This window comes from Stegostoma tigrinum, chromosome 1, assembly GCF_030684315.1.
Source record: "Stegostoma tigrinum isolate sSteTig4 chromosome 1, sSteTig4.hap1, whole genome shotgun sequence".
Classification (NCBI taxonomy): Eukaryota; Metazoa; Chordata; class Chondrichthyes; order Orectolobiformes; family Stegostomatidae; genus Stegostoma; species Stegostoma tigrinum.
In genome coordinates this window covers 104667734-104693027 of record NC_081354.1, presented here as the reverse complement: position 1 = coordinate 104693027, position 25294 = coordinate 104667734, and the positions used below count along the sequence as shown (strand labels likewise).

General features: G+C 41.5%; 1 protein-coding gene across 5 annotated transcripts in view; it reads left to right on the top strand.

Annotated features, from left to right (window-relative positions):
* The window catches only part of corin (corin, serine peptidase), a 212727-nt gene that overhangs the window by 135697 nt on the left and 51736 nt on the right, over positions 1-25294 (top strand). For 2 of the 5 annotated variants that reach the window (XM_048544631.2, XM_048544686.2), the window contains 7 exons: positions 3458-3565; positions 8874-8984; positions 14124-14246; positions 17726-17833; positions 18157-18388; positions 18978-19123; positions 22872-22979. In XM_048544631.2, coding sequence (XP_048400588.1) covers positions 3458-3565; positions 8874-8984; positions 14124-14246; positions 17726-17833; positions 18157-18388; positions 18978-19123; positions 22872-22979 — 936 coding nt within the window. The remainder of the gene's footprint in view (positions 1-3457; positions 3566-8873; positions 8985-14123; positions 14247-17725; positions 17834-18156; positions 18389-18977; positions 19124-22871; positions 22980-25294) is intronic. The other 3 variants (XM_048544649.2, XM_048544640.2, XM_048544678.2) reach the window with 3 other exon arrangements.

The window sequence follows — 25294 nt, the reverse complement described above, 5'->3', positions numbered from 1 at the left end:
CCTTATTATGCAACTGTTCAGAAACATCTTTTTCACATTCAACTCAATAAAGCTAACCTTCCCTTTTCTTCCTTCATTCCTAAAACAAAGAAACTTCTAATATTTTTAATCACAAAGTGACCCAAACAAATTTAATTCTTTCATGTTGTTCTAACTCCTCACTACAACCAGGCTTCCCTTTTGAGGTTCTCCGCTAATGTCTTGACGTAAGCGCCTGTTTATGCATAACAATTTGACAACTGGTGACTTGGGTCAACACTCTATATTTTGGAAATTTCTTCTTTCTAACATTCCCTTCATGCTAGTAACAAGTATGCTTACCTTTTCTCAGTGACACCATTTGCCAAATGTACTTTTTCTCAAGGAAATGGGTTATCCACATAACATTGCCCCTTGTACAGGATATGCTTTAGAATCTTTACTAGCACCAATGTTTCAGCAGATAAGTACATTTTTAACCACCCTTTTGATTTCCTTCACTTGACAGGTCAATGGCCAACATTTATTATTTTTTCTTGCCTTAGCCCATTGGCCCAACTGATCAAGATCCTTTTGTAATCTTAGATAACCTTCTTCACTGCCAACTACACCACCAGTTTGAGTGTCATCTGTAAAATTACTAACCGTGTCTCCTAAATTCTCATCCAAATCATCTATTTAAATGACAAACAACAATGGACCCAGCACCGATGCCTTTGGGACACCACTGGTCATAGGCCTCCAGCCTGAAAAGCAACCCTCCACCACCACCCTCTATCTCCTACCATCAAACCAATTTTGTATCCAATTGGCAAGCTCTCCCTGAATCCCATCTAGCCTATCATGTGGAACCTTGTCAAAGGTCTTACTGAAGTCCATGTTGACAAGATCAAAAACTCCGCGATCACCAATCTTTTCGGGTACGTCCTCAAAGAACTCAGCCAAGTTAGTGAAACGAGATTTCCCACAAAACCATGTTGAATAGCCCTATCAGTCCTTGTCCCTCCAAACACATGTAAATCCTATCTCTCAGAATCCCCGCCAACAAATTACCCAGTACAGATGTCTATCTCACTGGTTTGTAATTTCCAGGCTTCCCCTTACAGCCTTTCTTAAATAAAGACACAACATCCTGGGCCTCCTGCGGTGCCGTAATGATGTCACCCGAAGGCTGCAGGAACAGCAACTCGTATTCGGCTTGGGAACCCTGCAGCCCAAAGGCATCAATGTGGTATTGACCAGCTTCAAAATCTCCCCTCCCCCTACTGTATCCCAAAACCAGCCCAGCTCGTCCTCGCCTCCCTAACCTGTTCTTCTTCTCACCTATCACCTCCTCCCACCTCAGGCTGTAACTCCATTTCCTACCTACTAACCTCATCCTGCCTCCTTGACCTGTCTGTCCTCCCCGGACTGACATATCCACTCCCTACCTCCCCACCTATACTCTCCTCCCCACCTATCTTCTCCTCTATCCATCTTTGGTCCACCTCCCCCTCTCTCCCTATTTATTTCAGAACGCTCTCCCCATCCCCCTCTCTGATGAAGGGTCTAGGCCCGAAACGTCAGCTTTTGTGCTCCTAAGATGCTACTTGGCCTGCTGTGTTCATCCAGCTCCACACTTTGTTACAACATTAGGGTATGCAGGTTAGTTGATCTTGGAGTAGGATAATAGGTCGGCACAACATCGTGGGCCGAAGGGCCTGTACTGTGCTGTACTTTTCTATGTTCTATATATCAGCCACCATCCAGTTCTCCAGGACCTCACCTGTGGCTGTAGATGATACAAATATTTCAGCTAGGAGCCCTATAATTTCTTTCCTAACTTCCCACAACATCCTGAGATACACTTGATCTGGTCCCAGAGGTTTATCCATCTTTATTTTTTTTTTAAGACCTCCAGCACTTTCTCTTCTGTAATGTGGACTGTTTTCAAGACATCCGTATTTATTTCCCCAAGTTCCTTAGTCTCCATATCTTTGTTCAGAGTCAAAGACAGCCCGTGTTCCATTCCCATACCAGCTGAAGTTACCACAAAGGGCTTTCCTTCTCAACCTCTCCCCTCACTTAAGGTGTGGTGACCCTCCAGGTTAAACCAATGAGTCATCACATCAAAAACATCTATGGATCAGTGTTCAACAGTCTTAGTGTTTAAGCTACTATTATAGCTCCCAAATTCCTCTCATCTGTTATAATTGTCTGGGGTATCTCTGCTTTCACTCCTTTTATTCATGATTTTTGTTTTGCATTAATGAGTTTGACCTATATCCAGACAGTCTTGCATTCACACTACAATTGAATCCATAGATATTAAACTGTTAGGCAAGAATTGAGTTAGAAATCTGCAAATTGAATCTTTTCAATTCAGAATATCATAAGACCATAAGATATAGAAGCAGGATTATCTTTTACTCTATGGATTAACCATCTGATTTTTCTAAATTTATCAAAGTTCATCCATGACTTGTGTACTCAAGAAGCCATCTTTCTTTTAAATTTTAGCCATAACTGTTAAAAAACCATCCATACCTTCCTCAGTGTCTAATTCTTGAGCCTTTAGTACTCAGAATAATTTACACATGATCCTGCTTCCGTAGGAAGCGGCAGTAGCAAGGTTGTGCCTTATTTTTATTTGGAAAGTTTGTAACCAAGTTTGAAAACCTCATTTTCCAACTTCAACTTCAAAGAACATCAGTGACACTTTGCTGTTAGTTCTGCCATTCTTCTCAAAAGTAACTCACATTACAATCACAAACAAAAACAAAAGTTGCTGGAAAATCTCAGCAGGTCTGGCAGCATCTATGAAGAAAATGAAAGTTAATGTTTCAGGTACGGTGACCCTTCCTCAGAACTAAAATTACAATCTCCTGTTTGAAAATAACTCTTGATTTCCAAATTTCACAGTTAGGCAACCACTCTCTGTTACCAATGTGTTCTCAGATACAAGCCAGCTAATGAAATAGAAAGCAAGACATCTTTCTTTGTAGATTGAATTCATTAATTATGGAGTCTTACAACTCCTGCTACCCTTCAGTCAGTCCCACCTGTTCTCCTTTATATCTACCCAGCCAATTAATTCCTCAATTAACCCCAATCAACTACTTGCTATATCAACAATATGCAGCATCGTTAAGACATTTATAGCATCATAAAATGTTTAACTAAAAGCACTTTATCAATCTAGGTTGGTATTGTAGGCATGTTCAGATAACATCACCTAGCTGGCTGCGACATACAATGATGTGCAATTTCCAATGTTTGAAAAGATCAAAATGTGCAGACTTAAGATGCTTCTTTCATGTTGGCACATATAGGAATAGTCCTGGGCAGGTAGCTGCTTCTAGCCCAGAATTTGTACATCCATGTCGCCTGCCATGTTGGACTCTTATGGCCATTTTATGACTATAAACCAGATGTAACATCACAAATTTCTAAGCCAATGTTTCAAACATGTTTTCCATTTTATCCCTGCTTGTTTCAGCCTGTAGCCAAGGGCAGTTCCAGTGTGGCACTGGAAAATGTATCCACCATAATAACACTTGTGATGGTTACGATGACTGTGAGGATCTGAGTGATGAACTAAGCTGTGGTAAGTATAACCTGAAACCTACATTTACATTTTGAAGCAGAATCCTGCTGCAATTAAATTTGATTGTTTGCACTCTTATATATGCACTCTTATATATATGTTGTACAACAGGTAGCTAATAATGGTCATTGTAGACTGTAGCAAAACTACATAGTCACATAGATAATAGCTTATAGAAACAGACCCTCCAGCCAAGCCCTTCTATAAAACCAACCTTGAATACAGCACTTTCCTCCAGGAACCATCTTTGCAGTGAAGATCTCAAATAGAAATTATTTCCTTTTTATACATGCAAATTAAGGGGCTAACACTTGTTTTAGATATCGGTTTTAGACACTGATGTATATCAATTTTGAAGGTAGCACATTTATGGCTCTCAATGAGTGTGCACTCTTTGACCACCATATTAGAATCTCAGAAGGTTATGTAATGTCTGAAAAACTACCCAGCCTTCAGAACAACATCGACCGCAGCACCACACAACACTGTCATGGCAACCTCTGCCAGACATGTCATTGACATGGATGCTACTATCACACGTGGGAACACCACCCACTATGTGCACAGCAGATAGTCTTGTGATTCAGCCAACATTATCTATCTCAAACGCTGCAGGCAAGGATGCCCCAAGGCATGGCGTATTGGCGAGACCATGCAGACGCTGTGATAATGGGTGAATGAACACCGCCCACCAATCGCCAGATAGGGATGTCCCCTCCCAGTGGGGGAATACTTCAGCAGCCAAGGGCATTCGGCCTTGGATCTTTGGGTAAACATTCTCCAAGGCTAACGTTGGGATACACGACAACTCGGAGTTGCTGAGCAGAGGCTGATGGCCATGTTCGGTGCCCATGAGGATGGCCTGAACCAGGATCTTGGGTTCATGTCACATTACAGGTGACCCCACCACATTATACACTCTTGCACGCACACACACTCACACGCTCATTTACACACACACACACACACACACACACACACACACACACACACACACACACACACACACACACAGTCTCACTCACAATCACACATGCACTCTCTCTCTCACTCACACACACACACTCACACACTCACACACTCACACACACACTCACACTCTCACTCTCACTCTCACTCTCACTCTCCTCCCTCTCTCTCTCTCTCTCTCTCCCCCCCTCTCTCTCCCCCCCTCTCTCTTCCCCCCTCTCTCTTCCCCCCCTCTCTCTCCCCCCCTCTCTCCCCCGCCTCTCTCTCCCCCACCTCTCTCTCCCCCACCTCTCTCTCCCCCACCTCTCTCTCCCTCCCCTCTGTCTCCCTCCCCTCTGTCTCCCTCCCCTCTGTCTCCCTCCCCTCTGTCTCCCCCCCCCTGTCTCCCCCCCCTGTCTCCCCCCCCGTCTCCCCCCCCTCTGTCTCCCCCCCCTCTGTCTCCCCCCCTTCTCTCTTCCCCCCTCTCTCTTCCCCCCTCTCTCTCCCCCCCCTCCCTCCCCCCCCCCTCTCTCTCTCTCTCTCTCTCTCTCTCTCTCCCCCCCCCCACCTCCCTCCCTCCCTCTCTGTCTCTCTTCCCACCACCATCAGCAACCCACAAACAGACACACACTCACTCTCCCTCACGTACATACACGTGGACACACGTATGTGAATGTGTGGGGTGAATTTGTACTTGCAGACACACTCAATTTTATTGAAAAAGCTAACATTTTATCAACAATCAGTCAATGTGGCCTTTTATAAATCACTACTCTAGAAATTAAACCAGTCTGACTCCAAACCAAAACATAAACAGATTCTAAACAAGGCCTTACACCTAACGTGCATCGTCTGACTGAAAATGTCACCTCCTCTTTACACTGATAGAACCTTTAGTTCTCTCAGGATAGCAACTTCAAAGGAATTTGGGGATTTACATGTACATAATAATCAATTAAAACTTTCTAACTGATTAAAGATTTACCAGCATCTTAGGTTTGTTTCGGACATCCTCATCAGTAGCGTAAACCTTTGATCTTTTACTTATAACTTGTGTGTCTGATACTACCTCTCTCACTAACACATGAAGAAGGAGTGTGACTCCAAAAGCTTGTGTTTTCAAATAAACCTGTTGGACTATAACCTGGCATCATGTGATTTCTGATCTTGACCACCCCTGCCCAACATTGTCACCTTCACATCGTGACAAAATTCTAAACCTTATCTTTAATCTGTTTAATTCCATCACAAAGGAATTCACCGACAGTCTTAAAATTTCTATAGTACTGAACCCAGGAAGAATCAAAAATGCTAGAAGATCTTTGCTTCTTTCTCAATGCAGGGAATAAAACACATTACTATTCTGCCATAAAAATAGGGAAAATCAACATCTAAAAATCGTCCAAATCAGCCAGATATTCTGAATCACTTGTTCTGATGTGGTGGAATGTTATTCATAACTAAATTTATTTTCAATCTAAGGGAAAAGGTCCAGAAAAAACATACGCAGAAAGATTGGTCAGCTAAAGGTTTACTACAAGTTTTCAGATTTATTTTCTGATATGACAGAGTTCTCTCCTTTTTGTGCTATTGAGTGTTTCCAAAAAATCATTAAGAGGGAGTATAAATGTACCACTTCGAAGAATGAAAAGGAGAAATAATTTCTTGTGCTGGGATTACTAAAATAAAGAATACTTCACAAAAATGTCTTTGGGAAAAAATCTATAATATCTTCTAAAAGGATTTTTAAAGTTTGATCATGAAATTTTTGCTACATTTTTGAACTACTGCAGTCCATATGGTCTAGGGATACCCACAGTGCACTTAGGAAGGGAGTTCTAGGTTTTCAATCATTCAGCAGTGAGGGAAGAACAATATAGTTCAAGGTCAGAAAATTGTTCGTCTTAGTGTGGAACTTACATGTGATGATATGTGAGGTTATGTACATATATCTAACATAATTTGTTTTTGGAGTTTTGAATGTTGAATTGGTGTCACAAGGGTTTTCTGTGAGTCTGAAGGGTTTTAAAGATTAACGTGCACTTGTTTCTGTAGCCATAATGATTTCTTTTTCAAAAAGAAATGTCTGACAGGGGTGTTTTGTGAAGGCTACTGGGAATTTGTTTACACTGGGGGATTTTACAAGTGACAAAATAGACTGTGTAGTGCTTTAAGCTGTCAGGTACAAGATTTAGGGATCTTTTGGGGGCTTTGGTGTAAATCCATAACTTGGGAGCAAAGAACATTTTAGCTTCAGTTTGAGGATGTTTGCAGAAGTCTTAGCTAAAGCTACATGCACAAAACAGCTCCTGCCAAGAAATGGAGGTATTTTTAAGACTCTTAGAAAGAAGTTGTGAGAGTGGAATGAGTTTACTTTAAAAATCTAGACCAGAAGTATTGGCTAAACCCCTGAAGCTGTCATTTGAAGCTGAGAATGTCTAAGCTCAGTTGTTGAAGGTTTCAGGAAGAAGCTATTAGGTTCTCAAGACAGGGACTTGAATCCAAAGTTAACTTAATTAATTAGATGTGAAATACAAAGAAATTTTCATTGGTAGTACAAAGGAATGATCATGGGATCACTGAGATATTTTATTTTGTCTCAAAATCTTTAAATTTCTGCTTTGTGTCCAGTTTGATTTATTCTATTTATCTTCATTTCTCTCACGTAATAATTTTCTATTTTATCGTTAAACTCCAAAACAGTGGCATTGCATGTTTGTGTTTCAATGAGAGATCATCTCAATGAAACAAAAAAAAATACAAAATATGTTCTATCAAGACAGATTTCAGTCTGGGATATCATTTTCTGGATCATAACAATGATCCTATCCATCAGCTGCTGTCGTCCTTGAGGTGACAGTCAAGGGTGTACAAGTTGCTGCTGAAAGGAGCTTGGTGGGTTCTTACAGTGTCTATACAAGTGGCACACACTGCTGTGCATCAATGGTGAAGAGAAAGAATGGTTTGGTTGGTGGATCATGTGGTAATCAAGTGGGCTGTGTTATCCTGGATAGTACCAAGCTTCTTGAGTGTTTTTGCAACTCCAGACATATGGAGAATTTTTCATCACCCTCCTGACATATGTCTTGTAGGTGATGGGCGGGCTCCTCACCACAGAATTCCCAGTCTCTGATTTGCTCTTGTACCCACAGCAAGTGGCTGGACCAGTTAAGTTTCTATTTATTGATCATCCACAGGATGTTGACAGTACAGCTTCAGTGATGTTAGTACTGTAAATATCTAGGGGAGATCATTAGAATCTTTGTTGTTGGAAATGATCATTTGCACGGCACTTGTGTAACATAAATGTTAACTTGCTAATTTTGAGCCCAAGATTGAACTTTACCTTTAGCTGCATATGGACCTGGGCTGCTTCAGTGTTTGAAGAGTTTTAACTGGTGAAATCGTCAGGGAATGTTCCCACTTCTGACCATATGATAGAGAAAATGTAATTGATAAAGCAGCTAAAGATGACTGATCTATTCTTGGCATCAATTCCATTTCCCTTTTTGTTTCCCAAACTCCTGATACCCCTATATTTCCATCATGTGTCTAACTCAACCTTGTAATATCCAATGACTCAGCCTCTACTGCTCTCCTGGGTAAAGAATCTTAAAGATTCTCTGAGGGATGAAATTGTTCTTCAACTCTGTCTTAAATGGGCAATTCCTTATTCTGAGAAGCTATAATGTCATTAGAAAATGAAATAAAGAAAAGAATATGGGAAAATGTGGCTGGGATAGAGCATTGCAGGTGAAACAGTTGCACAGATACAACAGGGCAACAGGTCAAATCATGATTTCAGTCCTCCCGTATGTGAGTGCTGATATATGCTGTGATTTAAGTTCATTAAATATGGGGCAGATTCCTTAAAAACATAACAAGTAAAAGTTGAAGTCTCACTATCTTAATAGCATTGTGGGCATTTGTGGGATCTGATAAAGTATACATAAACAAAGGAGCACCGTTGAAATACACGGTATGATGCCAAACTGATAAGTATCCAGTAACTTTTGGAAAATGCAAGTTACATGGATGCTCTTTGCAGTGAAGTGGCAGCTGAAACTTATTACCTTGGTTTACATGTAAAGAATGATTGGTCTATAGGAATTTGTTGGTATCAATAGAGTAATAATACAACAAGACTGAATACTTCAGGAAAAGAAATGGAGGCAGGGCATGTCATTTGTTACATTGGCTATGTAGGTAAGGCTCTGGATTTATTTGATTCCAGACAAAGTAATTTTCATTAAGTCGTCTTGCTTGGAAATTGAATACAGCTCTGCTTTTGCCCCATGTCAGTTTTCAATGTCCTGTGTTATAATTTTTCCACTCTCTTGAGCCATGTTTTTTTTTACAGAATGCAATCCTGAGCTCCATTTCAGATGTGGTAGTGGCCGGTGTGTCCTGAAGTCCTGGGTCTGTGATGGGGACCATGACTGCAGAGACAAATCTGATGAGGTCAACTGCTGTAGGTCATCAATTCACCATCAATGTTTATGGCTTATCAGTACAGCCAAGAATTTGGAAATAGGTTGAGAAAGATAACTGCAACTCTTTTGATATAGCAAGGTGTATAGCTGGATGAACACAGCAGGCCAAGTAGCATCAGAGGAGCAGGAAGGCAGATGTTTCGGGCCTAGACCCTTCTTCAGCAATCTTCTTTCTTTCTGAAGAAGGGTCTAGACCTGAAACGTCAGCTTGCCTGCTCCTCTGATGCTGCTTGGCCTGCTGTGTTCATCCAGATCTATACCTTGTTATCTCAGATTCTCCAGCATCTGCTGTTGCTACTAAGCCTGTGCAACTCTTTTGTTGCCTTGTGGTACATAAGGAATAGTGTGTACTCGTGAACTATTTCCCTTGAGAAATGTACTTACGGAGCAAAGTTTAATAACTAACACTATGCAGGCAAAATTTAGACTTACTTTGTGAGTTTATAGGTAAGCATCAAAATAGTAATTCAAATTAAGTTCTATGAGCATGCACACAAAAATAATTAAAATCAAGCTGCATTGTCAGAGTGTAGCGCTAAATATTTACTTCTTTCATGCCGGAAAGTGTAAGTGTAAGGCTGTCAATATTAAATAATATGTTATAAACCAAAGATGAATTAGTCTTATTATCTAAATTAAAAGTGAGCGAGTAATATGATTAGCTTTCCTTTAACCTGATAATTTTTTTGCTTCCAGGGAAGTCAATGTTCCACTTTGGCCTCACATTTCTTACCATCCCACTTCAAAGCATTGATGATTGCTGTGTATTATTCTGCATTCCAGCTATTCCTTATGTGTAGACCAAATGAATAAGTGATAGTAAACAATGGATTATGCAAAAACTAAGCCGAGTCTGCTGTTCATATTTTACATCTCAAATTTCTGGAGGATCACAACACTGCTGTGTAGTGAAGAAAAGCTTTCGCCTGCCAAAACTGTCCAACATATTGGGATTAACCATACCTCCCCACTTGGAGGTTAATGCTTGCATCATTTTGATGCAACATTGATATCCAACCCAGTAATGAAGAGGAATTTTATTCCATCAGCTTGTTCTGCATCCCACAATAGAATATAAATTTTTTCTAAACTTATCAAATTTCTACTTTCCTTTACTGAAGAGGAATCATATTCATCTCCAGACTTTAACTCTATTCCCCTCACCACTAATGCTGCCAGTCTTGATGGTGACTTGCAGCACTTTTCATTTTTATTGGAGACGCTGGCAATGTTGTCCTTGGAACAGAGGAGATTGGCGGTGGGGGGGGTGTGGGAGCTGATATCAATTACACGATTATTACAGGTTGACTAAGAAAAGTATTCCAATTAGCTGGTGGGACAATGGCAGGTAAACCAGCTTTCGGTAAGAGATGCAAGGCAAGGCAAGGAGAGGCTGATCCAGGAAGAACTCAGTGATAATGGCTTGAACTAGCTTCCTATGAATGTGATGGAAGAAGAGAAGATGCATGATTCCAAAGGAAAATTGGATGGGCACGTGAACAAAATAAACCTGCAGAACGCCTGCAAGGAAATGGAGCAAATCTGATTATTTTACAGTGAGCGGGATCATAGAATCAATAGACAAGTAATTTCCTACTGTGTCAGAGATAACAGGAGCTGCAGATGCTGGAGAATCCGAGATAACAAAGTGTGAAGCTGGATGAACACAGCAGGCCAAGCAGCATCTTAGGAGCGGGAAAGCTGACATTTTGGGCCTAGGCCCTTCATCAGAAATGGGGGAGGGGAAGAGGATTCTGAAATAAATAGGGAGAGAGGGGATGGCGGATTGAAGATGGATAGAGGAGAAAAAGGTGGAGAGGAGGTAGACAAGTTAAAGAGGCGGGGATGGAGCCAGTAAAGGTGAGTGTAGGTGGGGAGGTAGGGAGGGCATAGGTCAGTCCGGGGAGGATGGACAGGTCAAGAGTGCGGGATGAGGTTAGTAGGTAGGAAATGGGGGTGCGGCTTGAGGTGGGAGGAGGGATAGGTGAGAGGAAAGACAGGTTAGGGAGGCAGGGATGATCTGGGCTCGTTTTGGGATGCGGAGGGGGGAGGGGAGATTTTGAATCTTGTGAAATCCTCATTGATACCATTGGGCTACAGAGTTCCCAAGGGGAATATGAGTTGCTGTTCCTGCAACCTTCGGATGGCATCATTGTGGCACTGCAGGAAGCCCAGGATGGACATGTTGTCTGAGGAATGGGAGGGGGAGTTGATATGGTTCACGACTGGGAGGTGCAGTTGTTTATTGTGAATCGAGTGTAGGTGTTCTGCAAAGCGGTCCCCAAGCCACTTCCTACAGACAAAGGGGATGGCCATGGGTACCCACATGGGCCCAAGCTATGCCTGCCTCTTTGTAGGTTACTTGGAACAGTCCCTCTTCCGCACCTACACAGGCCCGAAACCCCACCTCTTCCTCCGTTACATTGATGACTGTATCGGTGCTGCCTCGTGCTCCTATGAGGAGCTCATCCATTTCACCAACACCTTCCACCCCAACCTCAAGTTCACCTGGACCATCTCCAACACATCCCTCACCTTCCTGGACCTCTCTGTCTCCATCTCAGGCAACCACTTCAAAACTGATATCTATTTCAAACCCACTGACTCCCACAGCTACCTAGAATACACCTCCTCCCAACCACCTTCCTGCAAAAATGCCATCCCCTATTCCCAATTCCTTCACTTCTGCCGCATCTGCTCCCAGGATGAGGCATTCCACTCCCGCACATCTCAGATGTCCTTGTTCTTCAAGGACCGCAACTGCCACCGCCCCCCCCCCCCCCCCCACCCCCTGCAGTGGTTGAGAACGCTCTCGACCGTGTCTCCCGCATTTCCCGCAAGTCATCCCTCACACCCCGTCCCTGCAATAACAACCAAAAGAGAACCCCCCTCATCCTCTCACACCACCCCACCAATCTCCGGATCCAACGCATCATCCTCCGACACTTCCACCATCTGCAATCCGACCCCACCACCAAAGACATTTTTCCCTCCCCACTCTTATCTGCTTTCTGGAGGGACCACTCTCTCTGTGACTCCCTTGTCCGCTCCACACTGCCCTCCAACCCCACCACACCCGGCACCTTCCCCTGCAACCGCAGGAAGTGCTACACCTGCCCTCACACCACCTCCCTCACCCCCATCCCAGGCCCGAAGAAGACTTTCCATATCAAGCAGAAGTTCATTTGCACATTTGTTAATGTGGCATACTGTGTCCATTGTACCTGGTGTGGCCTCCTCTGCATTGGGGAAACCAAGCGGAGGCTTGGGGACCGCTTTGCAGAACACCTCCGCTCGGTTCGCAATAAACAACTGCACCTCCCAGTCGCGAACCATTTTAACTCCCCCTCCCATTCCTCAGACGACTTGTCCATCCTGGGCCTCCTGCAGTGCCACAATGATGCCATCCGAAGGTTGCAGGAACAGCAACTCCGATTCCGCTTGGGAACCCTGCAGCCCAATGGTATCAATGTGGGCTTCACAAGCTTCAAAATCGCCCCTTCCCCCACCGCATCCCAAAACCAGCCCAGTTCGTCCTCTTCCCCCCCACTGCATCCCAAAACCAGCCCAGCTCATCCCTGCCTCCCTAACCTGTTCTTCCTCTCACCCATCCCTTCCTCCCACCTCATGCTGCATCCTCATTTCCTACCTACTAACCTCATCCCGTCTCCTTGACCTGTCCGTCCTCCCTGGACTGAGCTATCTCCTCCCTACCTCTCCACCTACAATCACCTCTACTGGCTCCTTCCCCACCTTTAACTTGTCTGCCTCCTCTCCACCTACCTTCTCCTCTATCCATCTTCGGTCCGCCTCCCCCTCTCTCCCTATTTATTTCAGAACCCTCTCCCCCATTTCTGATGAAGTGTCTCAGCCTGAAATGTCAGCTTTTGTGCTCCTAAGATGCTGCTTGGCCCGCTGTGTTCATCCAGCTCCTCACCTCGTTATCTCTAATTTCCTCCTGTATGTTAATGACTCTATGACTCATTCACATTAAGTTACCCCGTCACCTACGTACTTGGTCTGCTCATCTGTCTATTTTCTGAAGTATTTCACAGTCCTCCCCATTCTTTACTAATCTTCCTAATTTGTGTAGGCAGTAAATTCCAATATTATATTCACTATGCCCAAGTCATCTCTACATACCACGACAAACAATGTTCAGCACTGGCCTTCATGTACTCCATTTTAAACTTTTCTGAATCCAAATTATATCCACTAACACTTTGCTTCCTATTCATCAATCATCATTCTATTCAGCCACTGGACTGCACCTTGTGTCATATGCTGGGTTTTTTTTTCTGAGACGCCTTTTGCTCTATTTATTACAGAAAGCCTGTTGAAAACATATATATTACTTCTACTAATGCATTCCCTTTATCTCTATAATAGTCACCCTTTTCAAAAATCTCACATAAATTTGTTAAACATAATTTTCTATTCACAAATCTATACCGATTGCCATTGATTAATCCATGTGTTTTAAATGCTCATTAATTATATGTCATTCTGAATTCCAAGAAATTCCCTACAAATTAAAGGAACAAAATGCCCTATAATTACCCAGTTTGCCCTTGAAAAAGAATATTATATTAAGTATCCCCAATCCAGCAGCATAATTTATATATTTAAGGAGATATGTCCAGACTTTTTGTTATCTATGTTTCACTTTCTTCATCGTGTTTGGGGTTGTGTCACCCAGATTTGGTACATCAACACCTTGTTGTAAAAATTAATTTCAGTAGCATTTCCACTTCTTTGTTGTTCTCTATTCTGGAGTTCTTTAAATGCCTTAAAAAAGATAGGCCTTAATTACTTTTGAAATGATCTAACCAAACAAGCTACGTATTCCGACTATGCCTAGATCAATAGCTTTGATAACTCCTGGTAGTTCTGCCATTCATCTTGGTCCAATACTTCTGTTGTTTGGTAAAGTTGGTGTTTCTTAAGTCTTCACACTCAAGCACTGTATCAACTTCACAGTGAATATTTGTTCAATGCTTGAGGCTGTACATTCTGCAGGATTTTACATTAGAGCAGAGAATCTTTAAAAGTTGTCAAAATAATTTCATGTTAACCTATTTATTTTAGAAATTCCAAATATTAAAATTGTTTTCCAGCTTGCAAGAGCCAGGGTCTGATGGAGTGCGGTAATGGTCGATGTATTCCAAGCATTTTCCACTGTGATGGTGAAAATGACTGTGAAGACTGGAGTGATGAACTGAACTGTTCCAAAACCCGTGGTTTGTATTTCTTCCTAATTCAGTACAAAAATTATGAATCTAATCAAACGGTAATCAATTCTAGTCATCAAATTAGGTATTTCTACAATTAAATGTAAATGGTTTCAAAGCTAAATAAAACTGATGAATAAAATGTGCGGAAGAGATTTTAGTGTTTGTGGGAACGGTAATTTTAATTGTTTATTTAAATGTAAATTAATTTAATGAGATTGATTTAAATTGATTTAATGTCTCTTTGTACAGTTGTATCCGATTAAACCTCTGGGGTAACTAATAGTCAATGTTGCTAGCTAGAATCTCTCCTAAATGACCAAAAAGACCTTACCATAATGATATTTCTGATATATTTAAAACAATATTTTCTAGTTGCTTTCAATTATGGAGGCCTGATTATATTATAATTCCAGTGTGCTGCACTATTTGAAGTATTGGGCAAAAACTACTGCTGCCAATCCTCCCTGAGGTAAATTTTGAGGCAGAGGTGGGTCGTGACAATCTGCTGTTCCCCACCTACCCCCAATAATTAGATTAGATTCCCTACAGGGTGGAAACAGGCCCTTCGGCCTAACAAGCCCACACCGCCTCTTGAAGCATCCCACCTTGACCCATCTCCCTATAACCCACACACCCCTGAACACTATGGGCAATTTAAGCATGGCTGATCCACGGCAGACACAGGGAGAATGTGCAAATTTCGCACAGACATTTGCCCGAGGCTGGAATTGAAGCTGGATCCCTGGCGCTGTGAGGCTGCAGTGCTAACCACTGAGCCACCGTGCTGCCTCAAATGCCTGGGCCAAGAAGGTTTCTGGGCTTTCTTCCCACCCAGTGAGAATTAGCTGGTAATTAAGAGGTCCAAGCGAATGCTCTGAGAACTTGGATCCATATCCCAAATGAACTGCTAGTGGAACTTGAGTTCTATCAACATCTAGAATTCAAAGTTAGTTATCAGTGATGGTGGTCATGACAATTGCTATTGGCTGTCAAGTGGTTCACTAGTGTCCTTTTGGAATGGATGCTTGTCATAGCTAAAGACCCACAGCGATATATTAATATAAAACAAAGAACTGCGGATGCTGCAGATCTGAAACAAATTTCTCCAGCAACCTTGGTTTCTGTTTGTAATACATCAACGACTTGGATGAAGGAAAGAATATACTTTAGCTAAGTTTGTGGATGACGCAAAAATCAATGGGCAGGCCAATGATAAGGAGACTCCGGAAGAATATAGACAGATTAAGTGAGTGGGCAAAGGCTTTGCAGATTGGGTGAAATGTGAAAAAGTGTGACGTTATGCACATTGATAGGAAGAATAGAAAAGCTGAATGCTATTTAAATGGAGAAAGACTGTTTCACATTTATGGCACAGAGGAATTTGGAAAACCTGGGGTGTAAGTTACAAAAAGCTAGCATCCAAGTTCAGTGGGTAATACAGACAACAAATGAAATTTTAGCCTTCATTTCAAAGGGAATTGAGTTTTAAAAAATGGGAAGACTTGCTAAAACTATACAAGGCATTAGGCAGAGTACAGTGGAAATACTGTGATCAGCTTTGGTCCCTTTATCTAAGGAAAGTATACTGGTATTAGAGTCCATCCAGGGAAGGTTCCCAGGGTCAATCCTGAGAATGGAGAGATTTTCTTAATGAGAGTTTGAGTAATTTGGGATGATACTGATTGGAGTTTAGAAGAATGAGAGGAAACTTTATTGAGACATATGAGATTTTTTGAGTGCTTGACGGGAAGATGTGGATAGGCTGCTTCCCATTGTGGGCACAATCTCAGAGTATACAGTGGCCCATCTAAGACAGATGAGAGGATTTCTTTTCGCTCTGGCAGTAACTCTGCAGAAATCTTTACAGCAAAGGGCTGTAGAAACTAGGTGGCTGAGCACATTCATGGCTATGATAGAAAGATTTCTAATCATTAAGCAAATCAAAGGTTCTTATAGGAAAAAATGCAAGAAAATGGAGTTGAGGATTGTAAGATCAGCTGTGATCTCATAAAAAAACTCAGAATCATAGAAATTAGGAGTTGATCATTTGGCCCTTTGCGCCTCCCCCATTCATTATAATCATGGCTGGTCATCTGTCTCAGTATCCTATTCCCACTTTCACCCCATACCCTTTGATCCCTTTAGCCATAAGAACTATATCTAACTCCTTCTTGAAAACATTCAATGTTTTGGCCTGAGCCACTTTCTGTGGCAGAAAATTCCCTAGACTCACCCTTCTCTGGGTTTCTCCTCTTCTCAGTTCTAAATGGCTTACTTCATATCTGTAGATTGAAACCCACGTTCTGGACTCCTCAGTCATTGGGAACATCTGTCCTGCATTCAAACAGTCTAGTCCTGAACAAATTTTATAGGTTTCAATGAGATCCTCCCTCATGCCTCTGAACTCCAGGGTATACAGTCCTAACAAATCAGTTCTCTTCTGCCATCAAAGAGAGACTGGAGGTGAGGACACTGAGTGATGGAGGACACTCAATGGGCCAAATGGTTTACCTCTGCTCTATGTCTTAGGGTCGATATAGTGAACCTGTAACTATTCTCTCTAATGGCTTAGCGACTCACTCAGTTCAAGCAAAGTTAGGGTTGAGCAACAACTGTTGGTCTTGCCAGGAATCTCCACACCCCACTTAAGGACATCATCCTGCTGCGTCTAAAACTCAGTGGTGGATGGGGTACTCACTATCTGGGGAGAGCAGCAAAAAACTCTGTTCCTGCCAACTCTGAAGAAGGGTCACCAGACCCGAAACGTTAACTCTGTTTTCTCCTTCACGGATGCTGCCAGAACTCCTGAGCTTTTCCAGCAAATTTGTTTTTGCTTCTGTTCCTGGCGAATCGTGGAATGTGTTTAATATTGAAAGACACTTAGTACCTGTTCAAGAGACCGAGGGCCTGATTAGGGAGGGAAGATGGTTATAAGCTGACAACATCCTTGCTGCGACTCCTATCCAGCCAATATTTATCTTTTCTGAAGGATCCCACAGACCCAGCTGATGACCTAAGTATTAACAACAGTTTTCACTGGTAGAGACACCCATTCCCAACCAGTCTCATAACATTCTGCCCTTTATCTCCTACAGATGAGATGTTTAAAAAGTTAGAACTTATTTTGATTTTTTTTGTGTATTAATATTGATTGCCAGTGCAGGAGAGAGAGCATTTTGGTATTTTTGTACCAAATGTCAGTTTCATATATTCCCAGGTTAGGCTTCTGACTGATGTTTAATCGAAGTGTTCCATGTGCTAATAGCACTTTAGGCTATCCTACGTTTAACCTTAAAAGCTTCGGGAAAAATGAAGATCCTCTCCTGTGCCAATGTATATTGACACGTGACTTGTTGACCAAACAGCACCATACAATGTAGATGAGCTGGACAAATTCTACATCTTTACAAAATGGTACACAAGAATTTACTTTTGAGAAGGAGCAGAATTAAAAACGGCAGTTATATGTTTTCTGTTTGCTCCAGCAGATCAGAGCGCTTGCAAGGAAGGGGATTTATCATGCACTGAAAATTCCTGTGCTGAAACCTGCGATGGCTCTAGTTGTATGGCTCATAACAGTAAAATAAACTGTAGTAAGTTAGACTTGTTGTTATTTGATCAAGTTATTTTGAAAGATGTGTATTCTGCCATGACACACCACACAACAAAAGTTTACCTGCTCTTGACCGCAAATATAATTAGTGTTTGCAAAGCTAATACATCATGTTAGTGCATCACATGATGTAATAAAACACTCCAGACATGGTATCAATTTAAAAGATGGTGTGGCTTAATTTTCATTATTAGCAGAGAGTTTGTCTAATAATTAACCTCCTGCCATTTTGTAAAAAAATCAACTATTTAAAACTTGAATATCTTGCAAGAAAATCCATTTAAATGTTCTTCCCTTATGCAGGTAAATGTGAGCCTATTACTCTTGAGCTCTGTATGAATCAGCCATACAATTCCACGATCTACCCTAACTACCTGAGTCACCGGGACCAAAAAGAGGCATCAATTAGCTGGGAATTTTCACTCTTTCCAAACCTTGTTCAAACCAATTGTTACAAGTACCTCATGTTTTTTGCGTGCAGCATCCTTGTACCAAAGTGTGACTCTGAGACTAATCAACGGGTCCCACCTTGCAGGTAATGCAGAATGCCTTCTGTTTTCAACAGATATTATTGGAAAGTATGTGAAGAGCAGTATTTTACTTTGTTACGGGCATTTCTGTAATAATCCAATGGAGTAGATTGCAGTATTAATGCATCATGTTTAGTTTTATCATAAATGTAATCCAAGTCTGCTATATTCATGTTTTGCGCAAAATTCTTGAGTGAATAAAATAATCTGTAACAGATTTCGTGCATTTGTCACTTATTGCATCAGCAAAGTTAATCTGCTTGATACCAAAAGCTGCCATAATAATACATTTCTACATCCCTTTGATTATTTTCGCCATCAATTACAGCATATTCCATCTAGATACAGAATTGGGAAGCAATGGTGCTAAGGAATATGAAGTAAAAGAGTTGATTAATGAAATAATTTTCCATCAAAATTGTATCTTGATTAAGCTTTAATTGAGACAATATGTCCAACTAATTACAGGAAAAAATGCATGACCCCATTTAGTATTTATTATTTTTATTGGGATGTTTCTTGTATATGCAATTAGTTATCCTCCCATTTTATCATACTTTAATTATTATTTAACATTTTTATTATTTTATTCAGATCTCTATGTGAAGACTCCAAAAAACACTGTGAGACTGTACTGAGCATGGTTGGACTGCAATGGCCAGAGGACACAGACTGCAAACAATTCCCCAGAGAAAACTCTGACAACAGGACATGTCTGATGCCTGATGAGAATGTGGAAGGTTAGCATTAATTTTATAGGTTTAAGTGTCATATTAAGTTGCAGTTTTGCTACAGTTTTAGTTTCAAGTTCAGTATCTTCCTGAAAGATGTTTTCTTTCTTGAAGAGGCTGGCACTTACTGGGGTAAAGTTCCTTGGGTGTCAGCTGACTTCAATACCTCTCCCCAATGGCTATTGTTTATCTTTAAATTTAAACACTAGGATGTAAATGTTTGTTTTCAGCCCATGGGCAGTGATCCGTAGGGTGCATCATTGGCCCTCTCACCTCCTCCCGCTCTCCCGAAATAACCTTGTTCTGAAGTCACAAGAGATAGGAGCAGCAATAGCCATCAGCCAATGAGCATGTTGCGCCATTTAGTAAAGTCCTGGGTGATATGGTTGTAGCCTTAACTCCCCATTCCTTTACTCTCCTATCAATGAAAACGTTCTGTGTACCTCAACCTTGAGTACATTCCATGTCCCAGCCTCTACTGCTGCCTGTGAAAGAGAATACCAAATATATGAATGACTATATGAGGAAAAACATTTTTCTCATCTTGTCTTAACTGGAAAACCTGTTATTTTGAAACTGAGCCCGGGCTCTAGCTATTTCCGTGAGAGGAAACACCCTCTCAGTACTGTCACAGAGGCTGCCTCAGAGTACTTGATTTTTAAATAAAATCACCGCTCATTTCTCTAAATTTCAATGAGCATTGATTCAACCTTCCATCAGAATGAAACCCTTAAGTTTAAGTATCAGCCAAGTGAACTGTTCCTTGAATTGCTTCCAAATTAAATATATGTTCCTTAAGTAACGAGATCAAAATTGTGCGAAGTACTCCAGCATGGTCACTTCAACCCGTACAAATGTTTGATGCAGAGTAATGCCAACAGCATGGGTTCACTTCCCATGTCAGCTGAGTTCAGTCTTAAGTTGCTGCCTTTTCAACATAACTCCTTGCATGAGGTATGGTAACCCTCAGGTTAAATGCACCACCATTCAGCCCTCTCTCATAAGACAGCAGCCCTGCAGTACTCTAGGACTACGAAGCCTTCATCTTTGCTTACAATTGTAACAAGGCGTCCTGACTTTTATATTGCATTTCCCTTGCAAATAAGATGCAACATTATATCAGCTGACTGACTCATTGGTGTAGCTATATGATAACATTTTATCATTCATGTAAAAGGACACATCAGACTGTTATGTACTGCAGAATTCTGTGTGTTTCTCAATTACTTTGCTACCCCATGCTTAATCTCTCTGTATTCTTTGCAGAACCTCTGTCTCCTCATCATTGCTTGGTTTAATACCTACTTTTGTATCATCAACAAATTTAGCAACAATATACTTGGTTCCTCCATCCATGTCATTGATACGGATCATAAGTAATTGAGGCCCCAGCATTAAAGCCCATTTGACACCAATGATTATAGTTTGCCAACCTGAAATGATATATTTATTCTGACTATCATCTTCTTGTTAGTTACCTGTTGAATTATGATATTACCATCTGAACCCTCAGCTTCAACACCTCATTGAGCTCTTATTTTGTACAATGACCTTTTTTATGGAAATTTATTGAAGGCCTTTTGAGATGCCTAGGCCAGATAGCATATAATCTGTTGTTGGGAAAATGTCTGTCTTATACAAAGGATGTAGTGGAAGAGCATTGAGTAATACACAATCAAGCAGAGTCAGCATGGCTTCATGAGGGGAAACTATGCCTGACAGACTTATCGAAGACGAAACAGCCAGGGTAGTTAAAAGTGAAACAATAGATGTGGTATATTTGATTTTCCAAGGAGACATTCTATAAGGTACTGCACATAAGGCCAGCATAAAGTATGACCCCATGGTGGTAGTAAACGAAAATTACTAAAATCCTACCATACCATAGGGCTGCTCTCCATTACAGAGAGAACTGGTGGTGGCTCAACCTGACGATTTGAGGATGATACAAATATAGGTGGCAAGGCAAGTAATGAAGATGACACAAGGAGTCTATAGTGGACTATAGACAGTTGAAGTGTTGGCACAAACTTGGCATATTGACTATAATGTGGGAGAATGTGAGAGTATGCACTTTGGCAGGAAGAATATAATAGCTGAATGTTATTTACAGGGAGAAAGACTGCAGAAAGCTTTAGCACAGAGGAATTGGGGGGTCCTTGTGCATGATTCACAAAATGTAAGCATCTAGGCTCAGTGGGTAGTAAAGAAGGTAGATGGAATGTTGACTTTTATTTCAAAGGGAATAAAGTATAACAATAAGAATATCTTGCTTAAACTGTACAAGGCATTGATCAGACCATAGCAGGAATACTGAGAACAGCTTTGGTCCCCTTACCTAAGGAAAATTATCCTGCCATTAGAGACTTTATAGGGAATGTTCACTAGGTTGATCCTGGATATGGAGCAGCATTCCCACAAGGAGAGGTTCAGTAGCTTGTGCTCGTTGGAATTTAGGGGAATGAGAGGAGACCTTATTGAAATGTGTAAGACTTTTAGAGTGCTGCAGTGGATGCTATTCCAGAAGTCCATGCATTGGTCCTATGAGCCAAGAGTCCCTGCCAACACTGCTTAAGGGTGGCACGGTGGCTCAATGGTTAGCACTGCTGCCTCACAGTGCCAGGGACCCGTGTTCAACTCCTGCCTCTAGTGACTGCCTGTGTGCAGTTTGCGTATTCTCCCCATGTCTGGGTGGGATTTCTCCAGATGCTCCGGTTTCCTCCCATAGTCCAAAGTTGTGCAGGCTAGGTGGATTGGCCATTTGAAATTGCCCGTAGTGTCCAGGGGTGTGTAGGTTAGGTGGATTAGCCATGGATCATGCACTGTTACAGGGATAGGGTATTTGCAGAGGCGGTGTGGGCTTGTTGGACTGAGTGGCCTGTTTCCACACTGTTGGGATTCTGTGATGATTCTGTGGCCTACTACTGCTGCTATTTTGATTGCTTGCACATTGAACAGAAAGACAAGAAGTGTAAATTGTAGAGATTTGGGGGCCCATGTAGACCCAGGCATAGAGAGTAGGGTTAATTAGACTCAGGGCGGGTCACATTTCGAATAGTTTGGATGAGGTGAAGTTCCTGAAGGTTCGAAGATACCAGGTGGACCAGGAGAGTATGGCAAAAGCCCAGTCTGAGGATGACAGAAGCAGGAATGAGTATTTCAGCAACAACAGAGCTAAGGTATCACAGGGCAATGTCGTTGTGATAGAAGTATGTGAACATTCAGTAGCTCTCTTAAAAACAAATTCCTGACTTTGGATTGTTTTTATGAATAACTTTGAATAGCAGCCATACATCAGGTTACTTTCTGCAGCAAGTTATCATATTTAAGTTCGAAGGAACCCTAGCCTTAAATGAAAGCAATGCCGGTAAGTTTTGTATTAAGGTGGTATTGTTTCGCTGTAAGTTGCAAGAGGTCTTGAACTATTCAGTAAATATGCGCAATGAATTGATTCAAATAATCTGTTGTAAATTAAATAATTGAATGAACTTCACTTGCAGTCTCAAGCAAGCCTGCTGGAGGTGTCAATTTTGCTCCATATTGTGATTCAATATAAATGTCTCCTCACAGTTTATACTTCCCCATCTAACCGTAAGTTCACAACGTGATTAAATTCCCAATTAATTAATGTAATGAAAATTCTAAAATAATCTTAGAAATAGGGGGCCTGCCTGCATCCCAAGCCTACCATGGGTAACCATCCTCACCGGATGCAATGGAAGTGTATTGATGGAATGATTTACTGTTTTATTTACAGAGTGCTCTCCAAGTCATTTCAAGTGTAAATCAGGGAGATGCGTCTTGGCATCAAAGAGGTGTGATCGACGACCAGACTGTGATGATTTTAGCGATGAGGAAGCATGTGGTATGCTATGCTTACATTCCTGCTGTGAAGATACTACGTTTTAATTTTCCAACAGACTAGAGCAAAATTTCTACAAGGGTTGTACATTAAGTATGACATTTTAATATTAAAAACATGTCTACCAGGAGCTGGGTGCATATGCTACACATTTATCCCGAAGAGCCAAGATAAAATCCAGCGGAAACCGAGAAAATTTTTGCTGTAAAGGGTTCCTGTGTGAATTTGAGTTTAACTAGTCTTAATCTCATTGATTGTTCCACACATTTACTGTTGAAATGGAGCAGTCAAAGCATTTGCTTGATGCTTGGTTGAGAAATTTGCCAATGGGCTTTCTATTATTTTCACCCCCAAGTCTATTTTCACTGGTCGATATACATGTTGAGATTCATACAGTTTCAGGGGTTACAAGGTCAGCCACCTTGGCAACTAGTCATCAGCTCCCAGTATAAACCAAATGCTAAGATGGGTGTATCATAATTATCCTGCATGAAAATGACTACCCTAATCACATCATTATTTGCTGTATGCTATGCAAAATCTTGTAAATGTTTCTGGCAAGGTCTTCTTACACTGAAAAGGTGCTCAGCTATTCTATCTTCCACTACAGTCAAAGGGAAGATATCTTAAAAATGTGAGCAAAATATGAAGCTAGCTGTCTCACATTACTACTCTGCAGTAAACATGAGTGCTACTTTCCACAAACAGAATGTCAAAAGGTATTTTACCTACCACACAAATGTATAATGTGGTATGTGAGTTTCGTACCAAGGCAATGTCAGGTATGCAGGTCATATGTCCTGCAACTGGCAGACGTTTTAAAAAAATGTCCCTTTGAGGGTCTGTAGCAGACAGCATGGTGACCACACTCAACCAGTCAGTGTTCTCAAACCTCACAACACCATGTCCAGCATCATGGAGGCAACATTTTAAGATGGCAACCTATATCGAATGAATTGCCACAAGGATTAGTACTGGGACCACCATTATTTACAGTATTTAGAACATTTTGGATGTAGAAAGTGAATGCACCATTGCCAAGTTTGCAGATGACACCAAAATATGTGGAAAGGCAAGAGGTGAGAAAGAGCCTGCAGAGGAATACAGACAGGTTAAGTGAGTGGGCAAAATCTTGGCAGATGGAATATAATGTGGGAAAATGTGATGTTATGCTGACAGGACGAACAGAGGAGATGATATACAAGTGTGACATAGATTTTTAATCAGTAAGGGAATCCAGGGTTATGGGGAAAGGCAAGAAAGTGGAATTGAGAATGATCAGTTCAGCCACAATTTTACTGAATGCTGGAGCAGACTTGATGGGCTGAATGGCCTACTTTGCTCCTGCACCTATGGTCTTGTTAGCTCTAATTCTGCTATTGGACAACATTTGCTAAGTAAGAATTACACTGGAAACTAATTTCAGATTATCAGTTGGGCTTGCAGTTTGATTCATTGTCACTTGCTAGAAGCTTTATACATTCACACCCTGTTCTTTGTGGGTGAAAGGATTTTGGAAACTGCCGATTTCTGTCGTATTTTCCATGGTAACATCCTGACCAATCTGAGTCTATGTGCCTTGCTGGAGTTTAATTAGCTACCTATGATTGACAATTAGCATTGCTGCACCAGCTCCATGCCTACAATGGTCCAAGCAAATTAACGCCATCTTCTTTTGCTGTTTAATTGTTGTTCCCCTTCAAAGTATATTTTCTTGCATCCTAGTCTTATGAGTGCAATATGACAGCCTTCAGTCTAGTGTTTCTAGTTCACAGTCAACATGGGCCTGCAGCACACAACTGCACAAAAAGGAGATTAAAGGATAGTTAGGGCAGAATGTAACCAATCCCCTCTGGAACATTTGATAAAAGCTATATTCAATCAGGTGGGAAGGAAGCATGTTGAGATTGCTTGAGCTTTCCACCTCCACACTGATTAATTAGGGCAGTGGAATGGAACTTTTCCTACTTCTTGAATCCAGCATCAGTGTCAAGCACTCCCAGATCAGTTACAGCACAGCCAGATGCAAATTGAAAGGTGTGGAGGTCTTTGATTTGCTCACAATTGGGGTCCTTACTCAACAATTAATTCCAACCCGATCCCTGTCTTGCCATCAGTGATGCATTGGGACTCTGGGGTTGTGGTCATTCATTTGAAGGTGCAGTGTCTGACCCATGACTGAATATTAGGAAGGGTGGGCAGAATGAGAGCCATCCATCTACCCTTGCTGTGGACTGACTTAACCGTGACTGCAACACCATCGCCACCTTCTTGTCATTATTGATTTGTAGCCTGGGATGCATCAAACATCCTGAAAC